This window comes from Brachyhypopomus gauderio, chromosome 9 (genome assembly GCF_052324685.1).
Source record: "Brachyhypopomus gauderio isolate BG-103 chromosome 9, BGAUD_0.2, whole genome shotgun sequence".
Classification (NCBI taxonomy): Eukaryota; Metazoa; Chordata; class Actinopteri; order Gymnotiformes; family Hypopomidae; genus Brachyhypopomus; species Brachyhypopomus gauderio.
In genome coordinates this window covers 23,088,721-23,115,850 of record NC_135219.1, presented here as the reverse complement: position 1 = coordinate 23,115,850, position 27,130 = coordinate 23,088,721, and the positions used below count along the sequence as shown (strand labels likewise).

Here is a 27,130-nt window from a genome sequence, read left to right as displayed (position 1 = left end):
GTGATGTAAAATGTAGTTTTCCAATGTCTGTGAGCCTTGGGCATTAAAGGCAGAATGCAAAGACTCAAGAACACCTGAGGGTGTGAGAAGTCCTGAGAGGGATTGTGTTATTGTCATACTGTGATATGGACAAAAGCAAGCTGTATTGAGAGAAGAATCTCAGGGAGAAGTGCAATGTGTGGTGATGACTGTAAGATGTAAGATGACTGACTAGAGCCAGATTGTTTGTGGAGGTTGAGGTTTCAGCACCATGGACAGCAGGGACATGTGGCGTGAAGTGCTGCCAGAATAAACGTAACTCCTAGTTACAGATGGAATGATGAAGTCACAACAGAAGTTAATGGTAGTCTCTCCAGTCTAATACACTAACACACTGAAACAAAGCATTGCAATTTCTGGTTGTAAGTCCTTGTCGAAAGCATAGTGAAACATGAAAATACAATTGAGGGGATATTTTTGTTAAACGGGGTGCTAAAAAAATTGTATTATGCTAAGCAATGTTTTAATATATTGTCTAAGAACAATTTACAAACATTTTTCAGTTTGAGCTGACAATGTTGGTAACTTTGAAATTATTTTTGCTAGTTAGCTAGCTATCAAAATATTGATGCTACAAGCTAACAGAAATGACACAGCCATGTCTACTAAAATCACCAGCTACATGGGCAAATATTAAACTATTTACAATTCACTCGTGCACTTACTCACTGTTCCTCTTATAGAATAATTTATTTAGTTTGTTTAATAGGGAATTGGCCAGTGAAACGCCCCCTCAGAATAAGGTTCCCAGAGTCAAGCACCACTGCCGTACCAGCAAAGAAGAGCGTCACACCGGTTGAGCACCAGAGTCTCTAAATCACGCGCAGTAGAAATGTTAATTGTTTACTCTTTAAATGTCGTGAGATGGAAACCATAACCAAACTACCCTAACTACTTCACAGAAGAACTATAAGAATTATTTACTGCACACACAAATCAACTTCATATCATTAAACATTGGAGCATTTTGTTATATTGTATTTTGTATTTTATAAAAAGAATAATCCACTCGAGGCCGTGCGCTATAGGGATTTTATACAAATTAGTTCCGACCTCACAATCTGATTGGTTTAGAAGTGTTCTAAGTGTTCTAGCGTTTGTGAGAACAACTGAACGCACTGGAACTGGCTCGAAATGAACAAAATAGAATTTGACAAAGTGGGCTACAAAGTGTTTCATGGACTGGCTCTTACAAAATGACTTTAAGGTCAATTTGGGAACATTTGAAAAGGCTGAGCTTAAACTTAATACTTAGGCAGTTATATGGCTCTATCTGCACTACAAAGGCTGAGCTTTACAGTATCAGCAGCTGTCTTGTAGTTAATCATTATTTTATTTTTTAGGTAGGCCAGGGAACTGTTCAGTTCACTTGTTGTGGAACTACTTTTTGGCGGAAGACACAGTCCGTATTAAAGCATATTCATTATGAATGTCTTGAATTTTCTTCATTTATTTTGTAACAAAAAATGATTTCGAACTAAATGTAGGCTTACTGTTGCCATGGTAATTAATCAATAGAACACTTGAGCACTGTTCTGTTGATAAATTACTATGACAACAGTAAGCCTACATTTAGTTCGAAATCAATTGTTGCGTCAAAAACGCGCCATATAAATGTTATTCACACGTGTATATCTACAAACAGAACTTTCTCACCTCAAAAGTTTGTACTTTTGATTAAGATTGTGTTTTCGATATGAGTTTTGATGACAACCACCTTTTGTACACAGGTATAGTGAGACTCCATTTCACGTATTCTTCTTTTGTAAAATGACAAATACAGGGTTGCCAACTTCTGAACTTCACTTGGAGTGAGATTTGAACTTGGAGGGGGGGTCGAGTGTAAATTATTGACGGGGTTGCGAACGTAAGTTGTTGACGGGTGGCGGGTTAAATTGTCACCGGGCGGGGTGTAAAACGGATACAAATTAAGTATTATATCGCGATCGATCGATCGCCAGTGGTTGGCGCCAGAGCGAACTAGTAACTCATTGAATCATATGGATCAGAGGTAGAGTCCTGCACCGGGTCGGGTAATATGCTGAAACGGGTGGGTTTTACACATACCGCAATTTTACGGGTGGGTATGCGGGCGGGTAAGTTAAATACGGGTGGGTAGCACATGAATATGTGGTCATTTTTAGTAGGCTTTTATTTGCTACGTAATGAACATAGTGTTACCTTTTGCCTGATTAGCGCCTCCCGATGGTGGTGGCGAAGCTCAGGGGAGCTTACTTATACCGTAGCTCCGTTGGCCAGAGCGGGCTGAACTTTACTCTTCACCCGTTCTGGGGTAATACCCAAACTTCGGTTCTTTTCCAGCGGAAACATGAGCAGAGGCTGGTTATAACGCAGTACCGGGCATTTATTGTAGCTTGCTTGGTGGTTTCAAAGCTAAATGGGTGGCCGTGCTAGAACAAAGAAAAATGAGGAGAGAGAACTTAGCGTGCTGCTCCCACCACAGCAGATAGGAAACTACTACCACTGTGAACCTATGCGATTTTATTTAGTTGTTATACTGGCATTTGTTCCCTCTCGTTTTGCATTGTGTTATGGCACCGGTTGGCTACATACATTTTCTTGCGTTTTACCAGTTGCTACTTTTAGATAGGAATAGCCTACTGTTCCTGCACCGCAACATTAGATTTTATTTTGTGTTGTACTGACGTTTTTTCAGAGGCGCATTGTAAAATAAAGTGCTCTATAGCAATACTTTCGATTTGTGTGATTTTTCACGGGTACGGGTGGGTAATGGGTAAAATATTAACGGGTCCGGGCGGGTACAGATTTAACTTTGAACCACGGGTTCGCGGGTGGGTGGGTGCTGTACTCTGCGGATATGGGTGGGTGCGGGTCTCAAAAAACGGATCCGTGCAGGACTGTTCAGAGGTAAATAAACTAGATTTTTTTTCAGCGTGAGAAATCGGATGTGTGGCGTGAGAGCGTGTGAAGACGGTTAAATGCGTGTGTCTCACGCTCAATGCGTGAGAGTTGGCAACCCTGCAAATAGTAATTCTTATCTATTAAAAAAAATAAGTGTCCTGAGAACTGTTGTAAGATGACTGGATATAATTTAAGAATCAATATAATTTGTGAACAGGAAATGGACTATTCATGGGTAACCCTGTCCAGAACATTCCAGTCCATCCTGTCAGAGCTGCTGGTAGGTTAACATTTCTTACGAAGCCCTAATAATAGCATTACAAAGATCAAAACTGACTAAGAAACACATATCCTAAGATGCTAACTTTCAATGTAAATGTTTTAAAGTATATACGTTTGTATTCAACAATGCATCCACCTTAAATTTGTGAAAACACAATATTACAATGCCAGTATTTCTGTTGGATAGGACACATCCCAACATTTGGAGGTGTGGTTCCCCCACTGGTGTCTCCGTGGACGTATTATGGGAATTACCCACAACCAAACCTGATGGTTCTAGGAGGACTCCCCCACTCAGCCTTTGGCCAGAGTCAGCAGCTCCAGACCATGCCCAGCCCACAGAGCACTTTTGTCCCACTCAGGAAACAGGAGGAGAGCAGGACAGACCAGGCAAAGCGTAAAATAAGTTTTGATGTGTATGATCCTGGGAACTTTGAAGCCAGACTCAGAAAGATGATAGAGGAAGAAGGGTCCTGCAATTCACCTCAACATAAGAGATTAGGTCATAAAGACAATGACTGGACCACAGGAAAGGACGTCACAGAACTCGGAGTCCCTAAGACGTCAGTGATGGTGGGAGACCCTGAATCATCACATGCACACAGCAAGAGGAAGAGGAAGGCCAGCAGCCAAGAGAACAACAGAGAAGATTTGAGATGTGAGAGTAAGAGTCCAGTAGAACATGAGAGGAAAGATGCAGGGAAGAGGCAGATTAGTAAGAGAAAGAAAGAGAAAGGTGCCAATAATAAGAATGAGAGTAAAAAAAAGAGGGCAGATGCTGAACAGGCTGTTGCCAGGACCATCCAGGGAAAGGGAAAAAACAGGAAACAGGTCACCTCAGGAACATCCGCTGCCACAAACGCTGGGTCCACTGAGGTGAGCCAGACAAGTAGAAAGAAACTTGTTCAACAATTGGCGCAGTCCATCCAGGTTTTCCATGAGCTTGGACCCAAACCAAGTAAAGGTGACTCAGGTGACAAAAAAGTCAAGAACCTGCAGACACCAACATCATGGAGAACTTGTGCGGTAAAGGACTCACCTGGACTGGGAGGCATGCATGAGGAGAGCACTCAAAAAAACACAGCACAGGAGAGAGCTACACCCTCTCCGGCAGGAGAGCTTCCAATATGCTCGAAGCAACTGCATCTCTCAAACCGAGCTGTTCGGGGTAGGCCAAATATTTCCAAGATCGTGGCCTTCACAAGAAAATTGAAGAACAGACTGAGAAAAAATCTCCAGAATCAGTTGGTCCGACGCATCAGGACGCGGCCCTTTCCAAAGTCACACAGCAAGACCACTTCAGCCACTGACTGCTCCATCATTGTTGTTCCCAATCAGGGAGAAGAGAAAGACACCACAAAGTCCACCACACTGCAGCAGAAGGTGGAGGAGAAAGAGACCACAATGTCCACCACACTGCAGCAGAAGGTGGAGGAGAAAAAGACCACAAACTCCACCACACTGCAGCAGAAGGTGGAGGAGACAGAGACCACAATGTCCATCACACTGCAGCAGAAGGTGGAGGAGACAGAGACCACGAGGTTGACCACATTGCAGCAGAATGAAGCCAACGGGGTCCCCCTTAAGAGCCTGCAGCACAACACCTCCCCTACCAGAGATGACTGGTCTTTAATGGGCTTCATGAACCGCATGGGCCTAAAGACCAGGAATCAGTAACTCCAGGAGTGACTTCACCTTCTATACGCAAGAGTAAGTGGAAAAAAATGGGGGCAGACAGCTGCTTTGTTATGACCAATGTAGTTCTTACAACTAACATTTCTCTCATCCTACACATACTAAGACTTTCTCATACTTTGTATTAGCGGCATAATTCAAGGATGTCTTTTCAACACTGGAAGGTGCTATTTATATGGCTGTATTATTAGCAGCGTAACAGTCAAAGGCTGCTTATATAAAAACTCCCCCCTTCCAGTATCTTACTTTTTGATTCGTTGTCACCCTGTGACCACAGCAATGGCAGAGAGGGCAGTTACGCAGCTGACCTCGGAGGACAAGACCGAGCAGAAGATCCAGTTACGGCGACCCAAGATCGAGAGGCTGAAGCTTCGTGGCCAAGGCCTTTCTCCGCCCCTCCCGGCCCTGTCGCCTAGCACCAAACTGCCCGCCCTCAAACTGCCCGCTCTCAAGCCGTGAGCACCGTCCACATCAATTCCACAGCTTCAGATGTGGACGCCAGAATTGTCTTTTTATTATTGTTCTTTTTTTATTGTATAATAAAAACAGTGCTTGCAATGGTATGATTTTGGTACAGTTTATTTCTAGATTGCAGATTGCAAACTGGATTTCTAGACATTCTTATACTGAAATATGTAAATATACAGAATTTATAAATAAAGGCAAGTCTAATTTATATATAATATATAAAAATATAATATCTAATATATAAAAATGTATAATTAATATTAATTCTAACAATAAAGGAATGTTCTAAATAATAAAATAGTACGAATTTCAGTAAATAGTGCATATTTACTCTCGGAAACGAGAACCAGCAGGCTTGCCTGAAACGCTACTCCCACATGACGACAAGCTCAATTTAGGAAAAATTGAGGCCTGTGTAAGAGATATTAAAAGCTGGATGTCTCTAAACTTCCTCCAACTTAATGAGAACAAGACAGAAGTTCTCCTCCTGGGCCCTAAGGCCTCAAGACAGAAAATTCCAGATCTAGTGCTTAATCTCGCAGACTACCCCATAAGGTATGAACCATTTTAGGACAGTTCCTGAGAGTCCAACCCAGTTCTCAAGTCTATCTATGAGAATTTTGTGGTCAATGGTGTCAAAGGCAGCGCTGAGATCGAGCAGTAGTAGAACAGACATGTTTCCTGAGTCTGTATTTACCCGAATGTCATTGATAACCCTAATGAGTGCAGTCTCAGTACTATGATTAGGTCGGAAGCCAGACTGAAATTGGTCTAGACAGCTATTTGTGGACAGAAAGTGCATAATTACCTTGAAGGGTAGATTAAAAATTGGTCTATAATTATTCAACAAGTTTGCATCTAGAGTTTTCTTTTTCAAGATAGGCTTCACAACTGCAGTTTTTAATGCACTCGGAAATACACCTGACATGAGTGAAGAATTTACTATTGTCGTAGAAATTTTCTGGAAATGGATGAGGACTCAGACGTGGTTAAATGATTAATTTATTACAAAAATATAAATATATATAAATAGGACAAAGACAGACACAGACACGAGAGTCTCATTCAAGCATGACAACTCTGAAGGCAGGGGGGCAGTCCCCCTGCTTATATACAATCTTAAACACAATTCAGCAGTTCTAACAGCAGGTTATCTTTAGCACAGCATGTTCCAAAACATAAGCGTCCAGCAGGCTACTTTGTCTCACATGTGTGTATCTCCTAATATGGACTTCCCTAGAGTTAGCGGAAGCAACTGATGTATCAGTTGAACACAGAGAAAGCTAAATGACCCAAGACTAGTAGCCTAGTGACTACCAGTTAACAGAGTGCTCTTACGCTCAGCACTCTCCCTGACCTGGGTCACAGTATAGCACACATGCATAATATGAACTGAACATAAGTACATGATTACACTGAAACACACTACTTCATTATTGTAGTCCTTCTGCTTAGTCAGAATGGACATGTCCTAAATCATAAAGTTCATAATGATCTCTTATAATAACTAAACATGATCTAATCAATGATGATTAGTCAATAATCAATAATTTCTGTCACACTATTTGAAGAATGTTCATTGATATTGCGGAAAAGACATTCTTTAAAAACTTGGTTGGTCATTACCATTATCAAGGCTGCAAGTGGATGATTTGAGATGACTCACTGTATCAATTAAACCTTCGTTAATAGTACTAAACTGGGACATGTTGAACATTTTGCGTGGTTTTGGACAGAGTTGTATAATCCAGGTTCAGAAAGTAAAAATCCTCACCAGGATTTTGCTCAAGCTTGATAGATTTTTTTAATTAGTGCAATCCATGTAAAATTAGTGGAATCAACACAATCCAGGAAGCCTGAGCAAAATCCTGGTGAGGACTTTTACTTTCTGAACCTGGATTATACAACTCCGGTTTTGGAGAGAAAATTGGCTCATTGGTGGATGTAGGCGTACAGATGGCTTGTCTGATATTATGGATTTTAGTATTAAAGAATTTTGCAAACTCATTACATCTCTCAATTGAAACTAGCTCAGGGGTCATATATGTAGGTGGGTTTGTTAGTCTGTCAACCATAGTGAAAAGCACTTTGCTATTGTTAATAATGCTAGAGAAGAAGGATTGTCGAGCTTTGCACATTATTTTATTGTAATCACGCAGCCTATCTTTGAAAATCTTTGTACGTGAAGGTTGGTTTTACGCCATCTGAGCTCAGCCTTTCTGCATTCTCTTTTTTGGTGCTGAACTGCAGGATCATTTCTCCATGGAGCTTTCTGCTTACATTGCATGGTTTTAACTCTAACTGGTGCAATCTGATCCAAAATACTGGCAGTTTTTGAGTTGAAACTATCCAGCAGAGTATCAACAGAGCCTGATAGTTGGCAAGGTGCAGAGCACACTTTGGTAACAAAAAGTGCAGCTGTCCTTTCATTTATCTGTCTTTTCTTTAACCTAACCTACCTGGCATTGCTATGGATTGAAATCCACATTTCAAAAAATACACAGTAGTGATCAGACAATGCAACATCCTTAATACAGCCTGAAATGTTAAGACCCTTTGAGATAACCACATCCAAAGTGTGACCATGGCAGTGCGTGCTTCCAGACACATGCTGAGAAAGTTCAAAAGATTCAAGTACATCATAGAATTCTTTGGCATAACTATTATTGGGATTATCAATATGAATGTTAAAATCACCAGCAATAACAAAATGATCAAATTCAGTAGAAATAAAAGATAACATATCTGTGAAATCATCAATAAAATTAGCATTGTACCCAGGAGGCCTGTAGACAGTTACTAGTAATATTCTTTGTACCCCTTTTAAAATTGCACTCAAATATTCAAAAGATGTGAAATCGCCAAGTGGTAACTGCTTGCATTGGAAAGTATCATTAAACAGCATTGCTACACCTCCCCCTTTCTTGCCATTGTGAGAAACATTTAAAAAGTTAAAGTTTGGTGGAGCCGACTCAGTTAGCACAATATCAGCACTATATGAATTTAACCATGTCTCTGTTAAAAGCATGAAATCAAGCCCATAAGATGTAGTTAAATCATTAATTAGATAAGACTTGTTTGTAATAGATCTGACATTTAGTAGAGCTAACTTAATAACCTGTACATTTTGGTTCAGAGACTGAGATACTTCCAACATACTGTAGGTTGGATGTATTCACAGTATCTGACCTAAACTCCTTGTTCTTTCTGCTTCTGATCAGAACTGGAATGGGAGAGATAATTGGGACACAGGGTCCATGCTTGTTTTGAAAATATGTACCGCTGATATCAACACTGTAGCAGCACGGACCCAAAAGATGTTAATTTTCCTTTACGGTGGTGGAGGGTGGGTGGAGCTCCTGCTGGTGATGAGCTCGCGAGCGGAGCTGTCTATTTGGTGGATTATGAGCTTGTTTTTTTACTTTGAGGTTGTGGGGGAGATTTGTTTATTAAGGACTGTGGGGGAGAAGTTGAGGTGATTTGCCGCTGTACCTGAGGACTCGCTGACAGTGAAAGTGTCAGTCTTGTCCCTACAGATACAAGCTTCTCCATGGTTTCTGGGAAGTTCAGGTGAGGTGATGATGAGGTGGAGGATGGTGTGGATTGTCTATTCGGTTGTGGTGTTTCTGGCAGCTGATACAGCACATGGCTCCCATCTAATTACTCCGCATCCTCTGTGGGGGGAGGATGTTGTGTCTCTGTAGTGGCGACGGTGTCCTTGGGTGTTAACGCTGACGTTTCTTCACCAGTTGAAACAGAGAAGTTACACAGAGATAAAATAAAGTTTTCTGACAGGAGATTGACACCCCTCTTGTTAGTTTGCAGTCCGATTGAAGAATTCTCTCTTCCCAAAAAACAGATTGAAGTTGTCAATGAAGTTCAGTCCATTTGACCTGCAGGTTTTCTGCAGCCAAACATTTAATGCCAGTAGCCTTGAGAACGTATTGCAGCCCCCTGCAGGCACAGGGCCACTGATGAATACCTGATTTAATGCCGGAGTTGCTGCCACACTCCAGAAATGTTTATAATCTCATCTGTCCTGTGTATGTCCTTATACAGAGCTAATTTTCCCTGTTTTATTTTCTCGAGGAACACAGATGAGGAGAGACAAGCCTTTTCCAGAGATCCATCCTGGGCCAGCCACCTCCTGCCTAACCGGATATGCCTACACCAAAATGGACATTATCCCTTACAGGTCTAAATTGTTCTTCTGTGTAAATTGTTGTCATTGGCATGGTGACCGGCGTCGGCCCAGAGGAGTATTTTCAAGTGTCCAATACTCATCTCTGTCACACACACATCACCAATAAATGTAACAATTCAGCATGAAATAAAAAAACAGGAAATACTAAGGCCAGCAAAATGGTGGTGGATCCTCTTAGGACCCCCGGCCTGCTACGGACCTGCTGGCGCTGCCATCACCGTTTCCTAGCAACAGACGTCACGCCACACACCCGTCCCACAAAAAAATGTCTTCTGCTCCACACTCCACCACGTCCCCAGAAACGAAAGCTTATGTAGAGATGCAAATGTGAGTGGGAAGAGGCACATTGATGACTGAATAGCATCATTTAAGGCAAATTAAGATGAATTTAAGGCAAATTGAAAGGTTTGTAAAATATTGACAATGATATGGTACAGAACATTGTTATTACTGATTCAGTTTCCTATTGAAACTACTATTGAAAGAACAAATCATGTCAATAGATTAAATCTAAACCTCTGTTTAACTGTTTGAATGGTCTGATTCAATTTAATTAAGAATTTGTCATCTCACTCATTCTCTCCAGGTTACCGCAGCACCACACAGTCACAACCTCAGTTACAACAGTGCTGACTGTGCACATAAACTGCATCAAAATATTCTTTCAAAATATTCTTTCAGATTCAAAATTTAGGGAGAACAAAGGCAGAGGCAGTGGTTAAAGATGTCCTTGCTCCAAAGGCAGTGAGTGACGTTGTGAAGGCCCTAACATCAGATAAATCCTGACCATTCTCATTACACACAGATGCATCAAATAAAAGCAACAGGAAGATGTTTCCCCTCGCTGTTCAATATTTCAGTCCAGAATGTGGGATCACCAACAAAATGTTTGATTTCATGGAGAATCCAGATGAGTCTGCTGCCGGGATTGTAGCTCTGATAGACTGTGCATCAGACTCTGGAACAGCTGAGCTGATTTCTACCTCACAAACTATCTCTGGACTCGTTCTCGCCCCCTACTGTGCAATTTTCCTTTGCACATTTATTTGAGACACCTACAGCTATATACATATTTACAACGCGCGTTCATGGAAAGAAATAAAACAGTCTTAAATTGAGTCCTCTTAATCAGAGTTTAAAGATCGGTGACTGCAAAGTCACGTAGATCCCGTCATCACATACATTACGAGCCTGCTCTCCCAGGCTCGTCCCCCCTCTGCCTAGTTACACCCCATTATATTCTATAAGCCCCTCCCCAAGAACATTCCATTCATCATACATTATTTGAAAAAATAACTGTTTTTGCACAATTTCTTGCATGTGCTGGCACTCATTATCTCCAGGGTAGTTAATTTTGCGATGTGGTGCAGCCTTAAATTGTGAAATACAGAGACAACAAATGACAGGAACATGTTTCTGCAATGTGCTCCCCGAGTAAAAACACATCTTCAGAACCAATCTCAGCCCGAACGAACTGGTTGACAAAGGACACACTGACACCTGTTGATTTTTGGCGTATCACACGCTCTGCTGCTCTGACCACCTTCACTGTTCCATCTGAGGGGATCATCAGACCACCATTGTTTTTAAGTTGAGGCAGGTGGTAGCTCTGGTCAAAGGATGAGGGTACAGCAGCTTTGACAAGGCTTGCACGGCACACCTCACAGGACAGTTTTTTCAGAATTTTTCGGACAACAAACCCTGAAATGTAGACCAGGGCATTGTCCACAAGACCACCAAAGCAGGTGGGCAGGTAACTGTGGTCACATATGACTGCAGAAATGTTTGCAGATGGGGACGGGAGCTCTTCTTCTACCATTAAAGCAGAGTGCATGTCTGCAGCCGATAGTGATACAGTCTCATCTTGTGCTGCCACGTTGCCCGACGTACTTGGTGAGACACCACAGCGCACCATCAGACGATGGAAAATGCCCTGGAACTGCCCTGCAGTGGGACTGTTATTCCAGCCTCCTAAAAAAATCTAAAACATTTGCACACTTAGATTACAGAGATATTTAATGAGGACACTCATAGTCATCAAAGACACATCTTCTGAGGGTAAGTATGGAAAATGTATAACCATGTTTCCTCACAGGCTATGAAATGTAAGTATGGTAATAACTGTATAACCATGTTTCTTCCACAGGTAGGCTATAAAAACAAATGCATAGGTGTCTGAAGAGGTCTATAATATTGTAAACAAGTGATGTATATTCTCTACTAGAATGCCCACCCAGATGGTACCAATATCCGCTCTGGCTCACGGACTGAAAAGACTAATTATAATGTGAAATTTCTACCTGATGCCCTGACAGAATGGAACAAAAGTTCCAAGTGATCCTGACTGAAGCGGTATGTGCAGACATAATGCTGGACTTGGAATTTTTTGTGTTCCTTGTTGCTACAGGCTAAAATATAAGAAACTTAAAACAACTTCCATAAAACATTTGAATTAGTATACCACATTGTATTGTAATACAGAATACATCACTAACCCCTAAACATGCAGAAAGAACAAAAAGTAAAAACATGTTTTTACCTTTTAGCAAAGTATGATATTAACTTTTGTTTCACATATGTATCATAAATACATCTAAGTGCATTACAAATACGTGCTTTCATGATGTGTGTGTGTGCGCGCGCGCGCGTGTGTGTGTGTGTGTGTGTGTGTGTGTGTGTGTATATATATATATATATATATATATATATATATATATATATATATATATATATATATATATATATATATATATATTAGTGGTGGGACTTTAACGCGTTAATTTCGATTAATTAATTACAGGAAAATTAACGCACTAAAAAAATTAACGCATTTTAACGCATTTAACGGACGAGACACTTTTGCACCGTGGAATGTTTCTCAGTGCGCGAGTTCCGGCCATACAGATTATATGGACGCACAATAAGATGAGCATGATGGAGATGACTGAAGAGGCTACGTTGGTGGATGGGAAATTTAAATATAAGAAACTTCCAGATGGAAGTACAAACAAAAATAGTGTTATTTGCACTTTATGTAGGAAGGAGTTCGCTTATCACAGGAGCACTTCCACCCTTCGTTACCACCTCAACGCAAAACATGTTGCGGGTAAAGCTGGGCGTACACTGTGCGATATTTTAAATCGTGTACTCAGCTCCAGCTCAAACTGTACGACTAAATCGCAGGGAGGGTCGGCTCATGAAGCTGCTTCAACAGTGCGATACTCTCACGAGGAGCGATTTGAATTTCAAACATGTTTGATGTTCTTGCGACGCTGCGATTTCTGATCGGGAGTTGGTCGTGAGGTGTGAATCGCTCCTCGTTTACCTGTGTAAACTATACGATGCACGACACGCGATTGAGCCGAAACGAGTGAAAAATCGGCAGAAAATGGGCCAAAAATCGCACAGTGTACGCCCAGCTTAACGCGCAGGTCAGTAATGGTAACTTAGCTGCTAAATGTATTCCTAGTACGATAGGGTGACCAAACGTCCGTAATTCACATCCTGTGAGGAAACGTCCTGGTTTTTAAATTACCTTCATTGGACCATTAAGACTGGATTAAACTTTCGCGAATGGCGCGCGACTCCGCACGCGTTTATACATGATGCGTCACATTATTTGTGTTGTCCGCTCCCTGTGGTCGAAGATAAATGCTTACAAGAAGCGCTGCGAATTGCGTCAACTGATGCAAGTTACGAACTACCGTCCAGGGGTGAGTTTCCCAAAACGTTCTTAGCGCCAAGTACTTCTTAACCTCGTACGTAAGAACGTTTTGGGAAACTCACCCCAGAAAGACAATGTCGAAGAAAATCCAGCAGCTGTATGATGAGGAAAGAATTAAAACAGGTTATTGTGAAGAGTGCCACAAATGTGGCTCTGACTGGGGATCACTGGACCTCTGTTAGCAACAAGAATGATCTTGGTGTGACAGCTCATATTATAGATGATGAATCTATAGATGATGAAGATCCAGTCATTTGCTTTGAGCATGCAGAAGACCACTTCTAGGCACTATGGAGATGCCTGTGGCAGAGGCCTGGGAAATTAAAGAAAGTCTACCATCTAAAATGGTATTAAAAACATCTTCTGATTTACTTCAATTCTTCCAATATCCTGAGCAAAACTCCCTAAATTAAACAACATTTTTGGTCAGAATTTCCAATGTTCTGAACTGTTTTCTGCACACTACACATATATTGGTCTTCGTAGTAGACTGGTGGAAAAATAAACAAGATGTTGAAGTTTATGATTATGTTCATTGATTCATTCATCATTCAAACTTAAATGAATATTTCTCATGTTAAATACTGAAATGCGATTAAAATGCGATTAATTTCGATTAATTAATTACAAAGCTTCCGATTAATTCGATTAATTTTTTTGATCGCGTCCCACCCCTAATATATATATATATATATACAGTCATACCCCTGTCAAATTTTGACTTAAATTTACTTTTATTTAACCAGAAATTATATTTTTGACTGGAAATCTCCCAGGAGATAATACGATGATGTACAAGAGGCATCATTGTGGGGAAAAAAAATTCTCAGCTTTTATTCACATTTGAACAAAAAGTAGCATGTCCAAAATTATTCAGAACCTTCTCAATAATTAATAGAAAAGCCTTTATTTACAGCAATCAAACGCTTCCTGTAATTGCTGACCAGCTTTTTGCATGTCTCCACTGGTATTTTTGTCCATTCATCTTTAGTGATGAGCTCCAACTCTTTGGAGGTTGGAGGGTCTCCTTGCCATCACCCTGATCTTTAGCTCCCTCCACAGATTTGTTGGTATGGGAGGAGTGAGTAGTTACAGGCTGCAGTGTGCCTGTAATCAGGCATGTGATAAGGGCACCATGGGGTCCTTGCAGCAATAGCGTGGCTAAGCTAAGCAGCACAACGGGACGACAGGGTTGGAGCGTGAGCTCGACTTTACGGAGTGTTCGCTGTTGTAAGGTACGGTGCATTTTTACTCATGTATTCTGCTTTTAAATGTGAGACTAGTGTCCAGTACTAAGTGTTTAGTCCTGCTCTTATATCGAGGGAGAGGCCCAGACGAGGCGCCTCCTGGTGCAGTACTATTGTGGGAGCAGAACTGAGTCATTAGTAGTTTTGACGGGGTTAAAGCAGGTATGTTTCACTTGTATACGGAGTTTTATGGGTTGGGGATTTAGTTAAGCTACATAACTGGAGTGCAACCTTTAGCTTTGCTCTCTAACCACCTGTGCCTTTTAGTTTGCTTAGCTAGCCCCTGTAGCTTCTTGGCCTTAGGCGCTAACCACCTACAGCTTCTATCTTTGGCTGGTATATAATGCTTAGTTATTGCTGCTGCTCCTTTATAAGTTTAGTTTAGACTTGATAAAGACGAGGTTTGGTTCAGAGCGCCGATTTTGGATTAAGAAAATGTTAATGTTGTGGATATTACAACTTGTGTTTGTTTCCCATCATTTTTGTCCCATGAGCCTGATATCATGTTAACCCTTTGAGTTGGTATGTTTTGATAGCTTGCCAACCTTGATGATGATGTTTGCTTCATCTCCTGTCCGTTTATGTGTCCTAAACATGACGGGTAAACAAAAAAAAGTATCGTTTCAACAACGTACAGACAGCAGGTCCAACCACCACTGCTGTGTGCCATTCTGCACAGCATCGACAAGGTGTAATTCCTACCTGAGCTTCCACACCTTTCCAAAGGACTCAGAACTGCAGAAACAATGGGTGGTTAAGATCAGGAGAGATCATTTTATCGTCACGAGTACTTCCCGAGTGTGTTTGCGACATTTTATCGCTGCTGATCTGCTCGAACCTCCCACTCCTGCTGGACGACGACGACTGCGACCTGGAGCTTTTCCTGTGCTATTTCAATGGAATAACTATACTATTCCAACTCCATGATCTGGAGTATGGGAAAGAACAGAGCGTCCACCCAACACTGATCTAACAGAGATGCAGACTGACCATGATGATGATGACCCCTTACCGTGTCATGAACATGACTACTGCGTCAGTAATGAGCCTGCTGCGCTTGATCTCTCCCTCAATGAAAATGAAGAGCTACGCGAGGAGATATCAAGGCTCCGAAAACAAATCGAAGACTTAACTGTCCGCAGCAAGTTCTGTTTGGAGCGGTTTTCTGCCTCTGATGACGACATACGATTCTTTACCAGGTAAATACAAAATATGGCAGGACACAGTATACGGATGGGCCTTCTCTGGTGTCTGAAATACATTGTGAATGAAATAGCGATTATATAACTTTATATATAACTTTTATATTCCACAGATTTGCAAACCATGCCCACCTGATGGGCTTTTGGAAGCAAATAGAGCCAGCCACCCACATCATCATACGGGTTACAAGCGCACGGACTGTTGAGAAGACTGATCAGGTCCCTCACTCTGCCAGTACAACGGTAAATGTTTTCCTGTTGTCCATACAAAGCATGTTATGTCATCATTTTCAAATTAATCTTTACATCAAAAGAAGTTTTGATAGTCATAATGTAATATGACAATAGGATAATGTATTTTTTCCCCAGGTTCTTCAAGCAATTGATGAGATTTTTCTCTTCATGTACTACCCGTCATTGGGACTGATGCAAAAGGATTTGGCCCATAGATTTAGAATCCATCGGTCAACTGTTAGTCGTATTAACACCTGGGCCAACTTCCTTTATACTGTATTGGGAGCTGTTTATGTTTGGTTAGATGTGGACACTGTGAAAACTCACCTCCCAGATGTGTTTCAGGACTACGCTGACACTCAAATAATTTTAGATTCCACAGAACTGAGATGTCAAACTCCAAATTCCCTTCTCCTTCAGAGTGAAGTGTTTTCCACTTATAAATCACACTGTACATTCAAATGGTTGCTTGGGATAGCCCCTCATGGCGCAGTGACCTTTGTGTCTTCTCTTTATCAAGGTGCTATCAGTGATAAAGAGATCTTAAAGCAGTCTGGCATTGTGGCCCTCCTTGACCCATCTATGGCCATCATGGTGGACAAGGGTTTCCTTGTTGAAGACTGCGTTCCATGCAAAGTCCACATACCCACGTTTCTGTCAAAGAGAGCTCAACTGTCTAGGTCAGAGATCAGAACGTCACAGTCCATTGCAAGACTGAGAGTCCATGTTGAGCGTGTGATTCGCAGAGTCAAAGAACATAAAATATTCAGCACAGTGATCCCCCTTTCAATCACAGGGAGCATAAACCAAATTTTTACTGTTGCCTGTCTTTTGGTGAATTATCAAAATGGCCCCTTGGTAAAAGCCTGGGCAAACAATGGCTAATCTCAATCCAGAATTAGACAGATGATGTAATGTGAATTACGGCGATTTATTTATTTATTTTTTTCTCTAACCTTAAAATGATCCCTTTAAGGTCAGGGGTCGGCAACCCGCGGCTCCGGAGCCGCATGCAGCTCTTTGATCCCTCTGATGCGGCTCAGCTTTTGAATAAAATTAATGAGTATTTAATTACCGTATATTATTTTTGAGACTTAAAAAAATGTTCGGGTGGAATTTCACAAATGTCCGGTATTTAGTTTCGGTTCGCTTGAGTGACATGTCATCGTCACTGAAATAAATTTCCAATTATTTTTGCTTTTGTGGCTCCGAGTCAAAAAGGTTGCCGACCCCTGCTTTAGGTCATGCTAGTCTGTAAATATTGGCTGCAATGTTAAGGTACAGTGCAATATGATTAATTGTATAAAATGCTTTCCCTTTTATATGTAAAATTGACAACACAATACAACATTATGTATTTCTTAACTTTTACTGTATTTGTAAAAAATGAAACAAATACAATAGTAATACAATTGACAGAATAAATTGAAATTGTTTTAATTGTTCATGAGTTCATGTCTTCATTATGATTTTCTATTGCTTGGGCATAGAGAGGTATTTTGGCATGTAAGTGTTAAAGAAAAACATGTCACACCTCCTTTTCACCTCTTCTAATACACTGCTATCTCTGTAAACTCGCTGCACAAAGATATCATCATGGGCACAGATAACTAAATCACACCACTGCATACCAGTAATCAATAACTGGAACTGGATTTGCCAATAATAACAATGGCTCTCCTTCATTTTGTGTAGGCCTTGTGCCACTTTGAGGAATTTGCAGTCTACATAGCTTTGTGCATTTGGGCACTTGATTTCAACAAGCCCAAATGATGGACGCTCAAGTGGGTCATATACAAGTCCATCAGGTGATGCACCCAGCCAAGATGCATCTGGATGAATCACTAGCCCACACTTGGTTAAGTTCAAGTTTTTCAGAACTGCACAGTCCTTTAAGGCCTCTGTTTCCATTTCAAGTCCCCTCTTCACATGTGCTGTTTGTCGTGTCCCTCGGATTATCCTTTCTGCAGCACCTGGACCTCTAACGTGGCTCACCTCTCTGAAATGTGAGGCAGTTACTCTTTCTCTCCTAAGTGAATGCCACTCAGGTGTAGCACTTTTGGATCTTGGTGCCTCTTCAATAAGGTGTGACTGTGACAAGGCCACAAAAGGTGTTGGAAAATGCTTGAAATTGTAACTTCATTTCACAACAAATATCTGTCTGACTGAACAGTTATTTTGTGTTAACAAATACGAGCATCTTGCAATTCCAGGATGAAACATGAGAGAACGTGAAGACGTTACGATTGGGTGTTTTGAAAATAAACAACCATTAAATAATGTGATGATAAAGCGAATAATTTCAAGTACATGTATAAATATTTAACTTATCCCAACAAACATGCGACGTCAGAAAGACGTTAAAATCAAGTCTGTATCACGTCGGTCAGTCCAGACCCTTTTTTGCATGTCTGGTGGACGTTCAAAATCTGACAGTGTGACTAGGACCTTAACCTTTTAACTTAACATGAACGTCTATGACGAGTTTTCTATCTGAACGTTTGACTAGGACCTTTATTGGATGTCAGGACGTGCAAAAACTGCAACTGAACGGCAGTAATAGACGTTTAAAAAAGACGTCGCTAAAACTTTCATTCTGGCTTTTCAGTGGACGTCTTTTGAACATCTGACAAAGTGTCTTTGCTCGTGCTGGGAAATATTGAAATGGACCTTGAAAGTGACATACAAGTGTTTGAATTCCACAAGGTGTATGAACCCTGCAAACATGACTTTGTTCATCGCGCTGAAGCGCGGCGCACGCGAGGTCGTGCACCTCTCGAATTTTGTAACTTCGCACGCGCCGCGCCTCAGCGCAATGAACAAAGTCATGTTTGCAGGGTTCAATTCAAGCGCTTGTACCAATATTTCCCAGCACGTTAAACTTAATTAAGTTAAATATTTATACATATACTCGAAATGATTCGAAATATTGCGCTTTTAATCACATTATTTAATGGTTGTTTATTTTCAAAACGCCCAATCTTAACGTCTTCACGTTCTCTCATGTTTCATCCTGGAATTACAAGAGGCTCGTATTTGTTAACGTAATACATGAAAACTGTTCAGTCAGACAGATATTTGTTGTGAAATGAAGTAGTTACAATTTCAACATTTTCAAGTACTTTAGCCTAAATTGCAGCACTTTTCAAACCTGAAACACAAAGCAGCATTAAAATTCGTCAGGTAAGTGTTCATTCCCCTGTTTTGAGGGGTGTTTCTTTTATACTACCACATATAGTTTCGGACAACACTGCAAAGCGGAAAGTATAAAGCCTCCACCGCTCGCGGAGGTTCGCACGAGGTGCGCGCGGAGTCGAGCGCTATGGTCACTCAACCAGGCTTTAGCGCCCTTCGTTGAAATGTTCCAAAAGCACCGCTTGCAAACGGGCTTGTTCAAGTCCTTCAGTTTTCCATCTGTATCTGCTTCGAATCCAACAGCACTGCGTTTGCTTAAGCTGCCATATTAGCATTACAAACTGTCCTGTGCATTACGGCAGCTTGGGTGGGTCAAACGAAAGCGCATTTTATGTAAAAAGAATCGATACTTAAGGGAAACGAGTATTGTACCGTTTCAGAATGTTCAGTATCGATACGTATCGATATATCAATTTTTTTGACAACACTAATCTGAAGTACAACAAAGCTAAATTAAATTTTGAAGAGAACAGATCAGATCGTCTTATCAGATGATCAAAAGCATATATATTTTTAACCACACACTGTAATCTGCCTATTAAATTTGGTACTACATACCTAACTCCACTGGCTGTAGTAGCACCTGGTTTTGGCTTTAGGACAACCATGGCATCCACGGGTCCAGGCTTCACCCCCTATTAATTTAAAAGATGGTGTTAGTAAAGTGACTGTGATACATTAACTAACATTAAATAATGAAATAAGACAAACCATTGTTGGTGGTTTATGCCACTTCTGTTCTGTCTGTGTGCATGAAAGGACAGGAGGGACGACAGACATGCCAGATTCAGAATAATGAGCAGTCTGGAAAAGCAATGCAACCAAGTGGTTGCAGATTCCCCTGTTAATGAGCACAACTGGCATTGAATCATGTAATGTCATCTGAAATACACAAGAGGCAAAATTTAGTATCTTGAAAAGAAGACAGCAATGTCAATAGGCGCAATATCTGTCCCATCATGTTGTTAGTGGTGAATGTCACTTGTCTATTGTCTCATGTAATGTTTGTGCTGTTTTGCATCACTCTTAAAACACTTGGCTATACTGTCTTTCTATTCTACAGTGTTGTGCATGTTTCAATCTACTAGTTCAGTGAGCAACTATAAACTAAATATATTTTAGATTTAAACTTCATTTTCACTCCAGATGAAATGCTTACACATAGGAGTGAAACAGGCCTACTTATATTTATATTATTTTGTTGTTTCCACCACCAACAACAGAACAGTGCAGGTTTTACTTCAACTGCTTCTTGAAGAGTGTTATCAGAATATGTTAATAGGTGTAAGTGTTGCAGCCATATGTTAATAAAGAAGTTAAGATGAAAGATTTGAAAGACAGATTGACAGATTTTAGAAAATGCAGTTTGAAGAATAGCTGAGGTGGACTATATTCTGCTTTTGAGTCATAGAGGTAGATAACAATAGCTCGAACTGTAAAATAAACTCCCATTTGTTTACTATAGGCAAAATAGACTGCTAATGATTCCCACTCAGCTACTCTGCATTTGGCTACCATTGTAAGCTTTGAAAACCAATGCCTATGGTTATCACAGCTTACGTGAAGTAAGAGCAAGGATAAAAGATTGAACTTGTGTTGAACTCACTTTTGAACTTGTTCAACAGAACTTTGAACGTGACACTGAACAGAACTCGTGTCATTTTAACCAGTCCTACTCTCAGCTGGTGTGGCGTATCTGTTTTCTTCATAGATCTGTAGCAGTGAGCCCTCACTGTTATCTCGTTAGCCTTACTTTTGCCTGATACTTCCATCAGAAATACAAACATGTTTTAAAAAGGCATTTCTAGTACTAGGACAGGTTGGTTCGTTACTAAAAACAACATCACTTCATTAGACTGCCACCTCAGGCTATCTAGCTAACTAGCGTCGGCCACTTACCTTCAAAATTGCAGAGGTAGGATGAAACGTAGAACTTGAAACCCTTTTCAAGTTGACTCTGTGTCGTTGTACTTGATGCTCTGACAATATGACGCACATCGTTGATGGTAAATTTCGGGAACTCCAACAGGCACCTTGTGAATTTAGACTCGGCCATGACATCGACACTTCCGCATACCAACCGGAAATACGGTAGCATCCTGACACCAACGAGGAAGTGGTGCGTGCACCTAGGCCATTGTACCGGAAAAAGGTTAACTTCATGAAGCAGTGGACATTATCGCCATCTGGTGGACAGTGAAAGCAGCGTCTTTTATTTATTCATTTTTAGCCTTTAACTCCATATTGTTTCATTAAAGTTTTTCACGTTTTGTCAATAAGTCAATAAAGGAAATCTGTTTGGTTTGTTGTGATTTGTTGTTTCTTATATATCTAGCTGGTTTTGGGTACTTATTTTTACACTTTTTAAAATTAATCACATTTTTTAATATGTATACGTATATCGTGAATGTTTATGTATGGATGTAAAAATAACAAAAGTGCTTGTGGAAAAACAAGTTTGATTTATTAGTGATTTTAGTGATTGTGGACATTAGCATCTTTGTTTTCAGTTTTTATTCAAAAAGAGGATTTGTTCCACTGTGCTGGGACACAATTTTTCAAGCCTCACACAGCACTGAGGAGACTGGTGTACATAAAAATTCCAGTGCAAGCTGATAGAGGTGGAGATAAACCGTGGAACTATTGGGTCAGTCAGGTATCTTTGAACCTCAACAGTAAATCCCACATTCCCTCACCTGAAAAAATAAACACACATGATGGTCAAAGAACAGGGGGCTGTTCCACGAAGCGAGCTTATGAAAGCGGCGCTTATTAGAGTGAGCCTCGCTTGAGTTAACCAAACAGTTCACTTCCGTCTAGTTCCGTTCCACTAACGAAATCCAGACGCAACCTGTTCCCGCTAATTCAAGCCAGGCTTTTGTAATCGGCGATCATGCGCGTGCACACAGTATTTACACAGCCTCACTAATCGATATTCGAAAAGGCAAGAAAATGTCGAAAGAGCTGAAGGAACGAGCAGCTTTTTTGCTTCTTCTGCTGAACATGAGCTACTTATACGTCTGTATGAGGAATATAAATACATTATTACGAAGAATGGCAACACGTCCTGTTTTCATAAAGTCAGAGAAGCTGTCTGGCAAAATATTGCAGACAGACTAAATGCGTGAGCATATAATTTAATCCATTCATTGGCATTTTAAAAGTGTTATAGTAAATTAATAATGTTATTTAATAATTTCCTGATTTAGAAGTAACATGAGCGGGGTTAAGAGAACGTGGCAGCAGGTCAAGGTGAAATATAAAAATATACTCCAGAATGGTAAGTACAGTTGATTAGTCCAATATGCAGGAAAAGGTAAAACACCATTTTAAATAACTGTATAAAATATTTTAGCAACCAGAAAGAAATTTCTGCCTGTTCAGAAAGGCCAGCTGTAAGTCGTGTGTGTCTATGTATCTGTCTGTTAATGTGCTGTGTGATCTCATGATTTGTGTTGTGTTTAAAGGAAATGGAAGAACAGAGAGAAGACCCTCAGACCTCCATGTCCAGAGCTCACACCTCTACAAGAGAACAAGTGAGTAGTAGTTATGCAGTTCAACATGAATAAATACTTCTCAATCTTGACTATACTTCTGTTAGGTCCTGATATGTACCCTGATATGTACTATTCTCTTGCAGGAGCGAGATGAGTTATTACTGTACACATTGTACTATTCTCTTACGGGAGCGTGATGAGTTGTTGCTGTGTGATTGTGCTGTTCTCCCGAGGGAGCGTGGTGTGTTGTGTTGTAATCTCTTTCAGGTGCGCCCGGGATGATGGGGTCACATGGTTCTGGGTGGTGCCTGACAAGTCAGTCCCAGTCCACAGCTACAAAAGGCTTCCTGGGGGTGAAGACGGCAGGAGAGAGTGGCAGGCTCTCCTCGTTTGATCTCCCTGTTTTGGGGATGACTTTGGATATATATACACATCTGCTAACCGTAATCGAGACTTGTTAGACTGCCCCTTGTTCTTGTGTGTGTGTGTGGTGGACTGTGTTTCTGTTTTTGCGTAGTTGTGTTTGTTATGTAGTGTTCTCTTTTATTTTCTTGGTTGTTGTTGTGTAAGTTTAAAAGAAGTCGCTTAGCACCAGGTAGTTTTCTTTTCCCGTTTTCAGCGTGGCCTACCTGAAGTCAGTGGTGCTAAGCCAATGCTTGTTACATCTTGCATTTTCTGCATTTTCATGTGGTCCAAATACATGTTATTGAACGTGTTGTCGGTTCCCCTTTATATTTCACTCCTCAATCACTCCAACATTAATTCGCTGTTACCGTCTGACCTAGACCGGGCGGTAACACTTCTGTCTTTGTAACGTATAGAACACGCTGAGAGGGATCCTGATGCGGAATAACACGATCTTTATTAGGATAACTCTGTGTAACTAGCCACACGATGAGCACAGTGACGTATGGCAGGTGCAGAGCAGTAGCGTGGGAGCGGTGGTCAGTGCGGTCCAGGGTCGAGAGGCGAGGGCAGAGTCCGGGAGGTATCCAGGGGTCAGACAGGAGAGTCCAACTGCACTCTTGGCATTACTCCTTTTTGCAGTATTGCCACCTTGTGCAAAACTGCACAGGCTGCTTTAATGTCACAGGCTCTCTCAGGGGTCACTCTGAGATGGCGCAAGCAGTTAAATCTGCTCTTTAACTGTCCAAATGCCATCTCAATGCATGCCCTTGTCTTTGAATGTGCACGATTGAACCTCCTCTCGGCATCTGTTGTAGAGTCTGCATATGGGGTAAGGAGAAAAGGTTGGCAGGGGTAACCCCTATCCCCAAGCAGTAAGCCAGGAAAAGCACCTACAATTATAAGGAGTAGAGTTAAACACTGAGGCCAAATCTGCACTATTTTGTGTGGTTGGAGTATTCTTACCTTCGGCAAACCTCTGTGCCAGTGAGGAGGCACGAAATATTGTGCACCGAGCCGGGCCATTTTGCTTCAATGTTGGAGAATAGAAATTGGCTGGTGCAAACCATCTAGAACAATGGCAAAAGTGACAAAGGGTGAAAGTTGTTCAAACCCATGGAGCGACATGCTTTACAATTTCTGTTGGGTGGGCAAAACTTGCATGTACCTGTACATTGATGCTGTGAAATGATTTTCAGTTCACATAGTCTGCCTCCATGGGTCCAGATGGAGCCTTTATCCTGATGTGAGTGCAGTCTATAGCACCAATGACATTTGGAAATCCTGGAGAATTCAATTTGTTTTGAATTGAATGAATTTTAGCATGAAATAGTTGATCAAGATGAATACAGAGCACTTCGGTAAGTGCTCTGGATAAGAGTCTCTTTTAAAGTCATATAAATTTAACTCCAAGTTACTGCTGTTCTGAAAAAGCTTCTTTTATGGGAAGGATGCCTCTGTGACCAGGGAATTTAATGAATATATTAAGGAAACGCTTAAGCGCAAGACAAACCTATCGAATTTCGCAGCAGACCGTCGCCTTACTAAGATGTTCTGCATACCCAACGCTGTACAGAAATGCGCCGCTGGCAAAGAAGTGCAAAGCGATACAGACTGTTTGGGGTTTGGTAAGAGCTCTACTACGTCTAGTGTTCTTCTCAATATATGGCCCTAGTAATTTACAAAGATATATAATACTGTGTCTTCTGAACCTGTAGTGCTCAAATAAGTAGTCATCCGGAAAGCCCAGTGGATCTGTCCTGTCCTGGAATGACCTTGGAGCTGGTAGCATGAATGCTCTGTGCACTATACACGCTCCCTCATCTACTGGATTTTCTACAAATGGGCATGCCATGGTCAATCAGCCTTCAGCCTTCACTGTTAGCTGTTCTTTTATAGCATACATTTTGGATTATTTGTATCACCTGTATGAAAATCTTGGTAAGGTAGTTGTCTGTATCAATTTCCTTTTTGCACCATTAAGTTAACCACACATTTACATTATTTATACTGAACATATGTGAATTGCGGAGTGATATGATTTGCTTGTAATTTGAACACAAAAGAGGAAGTGTGGGGATAAATATATACCTAAAAGTATCTTCACCTAAATTACTCAGTTATTATTAATACTCAGGTACAAAGAATTGTATTTTTGTGATATAGTGTTTATGCTAATGTATGTTTGTTGACCATAACTGCGATTAGACACTGTATTCCATTTTACACTGACCTGAATTTGTTAAGATTAAACCAATACATTAAAATGTGCAAAAACCTCGCTGATTAACAATGAATATGTACTCTGAAGATCGAAATATAAATTGCATTTGGAAATATAATTATTAAATTTTGATAATAATGACCTGCAATCATTCCAAACTAATAATTACAGTACTCCATTAAATGTATAAAAATATATGATATGATATGCTACATCCACAGCAATTTAATGGATAGAATTGCAGCGGAACCTTGTTCCTCAATTTTGTTTCCCGGATGGCGAGACTGACATCACGCTGCTGAGCCAATAGAAGCGGTCCCGCTAAGCTAAGCTTCAACTCTAGCCTGGTACGGAGCAGGTTAGTTCAAACGTATATGTTGCTGTAGTAACTGAGCGAGGCTCAAGTCTAGCCTCTTTCGTGGAACCGAATTTGAGCAAAATGAGCCAGGCTTGTCTTAAAAAGCCCGGCTTACTGAGTTAGCTCGCTTCGTGGAATACCCCCCAGGTTAAGGGGTTTTGTAAAGCATATTAACTTTTACCTCCCATTAGAATGGAAACAATACTTCCCCTTGGCCCACCGGGGAAATCCCCGGTAGTAATGTATGCCAGTCCACCCCCGATACCTACAGTTGCATACATTTTACATACATTTATTATGCATAAAGCAGTTTTACCCTGCTGACTGTCAAAACCTATAGAGTTTTCTGTTGCCATCTGCACAAACGGCAGTCATGTTCGGGGTACAAGCAGAGTGAAGCATGTGAAGTTTTGTCACACTGAAACTTGCACAATGAGTACTCCATGGAGCTTCTCTGGAACATGTCTCCATGTATCTTCCCAATTAGCAAGGTTACAATTTAATAAGTTAAAATTAAAAGTCCTAAAGAACACCTAAATATGTATTAATCCACACTGGACTTACCCTTCCAAACTGCCAAGTCCTCCCATCCAACATCTGCAAAAACTTTGCCTTGCCTTGTATATATGTATATAATATATATTATATAGTATATATCATTTGTATATGTATATATTATATGTATATAATATATACTTATTTTATTTGAATCACTTGTATGATGCATGTAATGTTTAATTACAAATGTCTACATGCCATTTATTCTGGCCCTTACTTGCAGAAGTCCCTACAAGGTAAGATATACAGACAAACACTCTGAAAACAGTGATCACACTACAACACATAAAACATGCAACAGAAACAAAAACAAACAAACGTTTGACGTGACAGTGAACTCTTATTTTGATACACTCGTTGATGTTTTGAATAGGCGCCTCATCAGGATACCTAAGGGTCCTTGAGAACTCACAATATAAAACCACCATCTTGGCCTGTCTTGGCCACATTTCAATCTTTCTTCTGAGCAGGAAAGGGGCTCCTTGCAAGTAGCTGTTGAAGCGCTGCAGCAATTGGTAAGCATTTGTTTAGACGTTACCGGTTTTTCTATTCTATTCCGTAGTTGATGTTTGCCGTTGCTAAAAGCCGTATTGTCAGAGCCTTTTCGACGTGTGACACCTCTGGTACGTTGACAAATGCACAACAATTCTGTTAATTTGTCGTAGTAGTGACTGTTAAAGGTACTGTAATCTTTTAACACTGCAACTACCAGCATTTTCATACGACTCCTTCTAGCAGAGAGTGCCAAATGGCAGTGCTGGGGTCATTTGCATCCCATTAGGCCAGGCAGAGTTGAGCTCATGCTCCTTATGCAGGCCATATTCAATAGTATTTTCAGAATTTGCTGCAGGCCATATTCAATAGTATTTTCAGAATTTGCTGCAGGCCATATTCATTAGTATTTTCAGAATTTGC

General features: G+C 40.8%; 2 protein-coding genes and 1 long non-coding RNA gene across 4 annotated transcripts; all 3 read left to right on the top strand.

The window, feature by feature from the left end:
• The first annotated feature begins 1,663 nt into the window (after positions 1 to 1,663).
• Positions 1,664 to 5,035, top strand: LOC143522580 (uncharacterized). Its single transcript, XM_077016296.1, has 3 exons — positions 1,664 to 1,769; positions 3,140 to 3,202; positions 3,392 to 5,035. The coding sequence occupies exons 1-3, from the start codon at positions 1,736 to 1,738 to the stop codon at positions 4,879 to 4,881; spliced, it is 1,587 nt and encodes a 528-aa protein (XP_076872411.1). The 5' UTR covers positions 1,664 to 1,735; the 3' UTR covers positions 4,882 to 5,035.
• Positions 5,036 to 14,378: 9,343 nt separating this feature from the next.
• On the top strand, positions 14,379 to 17,423 carry LOC143523514 (uncharacterized). 2 transcript variants are annotated; one of them, XM_077018008.1, is made up of 3 exons: positions 14,379 to 15,741; positions 15,858 to 15,987; positions 16,499 to 17,423. In XM_077018008.1, exons 1-3 carry the CDS (start codon positions 15,521 to 15,523, stop codon positions 16,523 to 16,525), a joined length of 378 nt encoding a protein of 125 aa, XP_076874123.1. In that variant the 5' UTR covers positions 14,379 to 15,520; the 3' UTR covers positions 16,526 to 17,423. The 2 variants fall into 2 exon arrangements, with proteins under 2 accessions (XP_076874123.1, XP_076874122.1); XM_077018007.1 differs by having other exon boundaries at positions 14,385 to 15,741; positions 16,114 to 17,423.
• Positions 17,424 to 21,561: 4,138 nt separating this feature from the next.
• Positions 21,562 to 23,386, top strand: LOC143523513 (uncharacterized). Its single transcript, XR_013133384.1, has 2 exons — positions 21,562 to 22,709; positions 22,938 to 23,386. It is a non-coding gene; the product is annotated as an uncharacterized LOC143523513 (long non-coding RNA).
• The last annotated feature ends 3,744 nt before the right edge of the window (positions 23,387 to 27,130 follow it).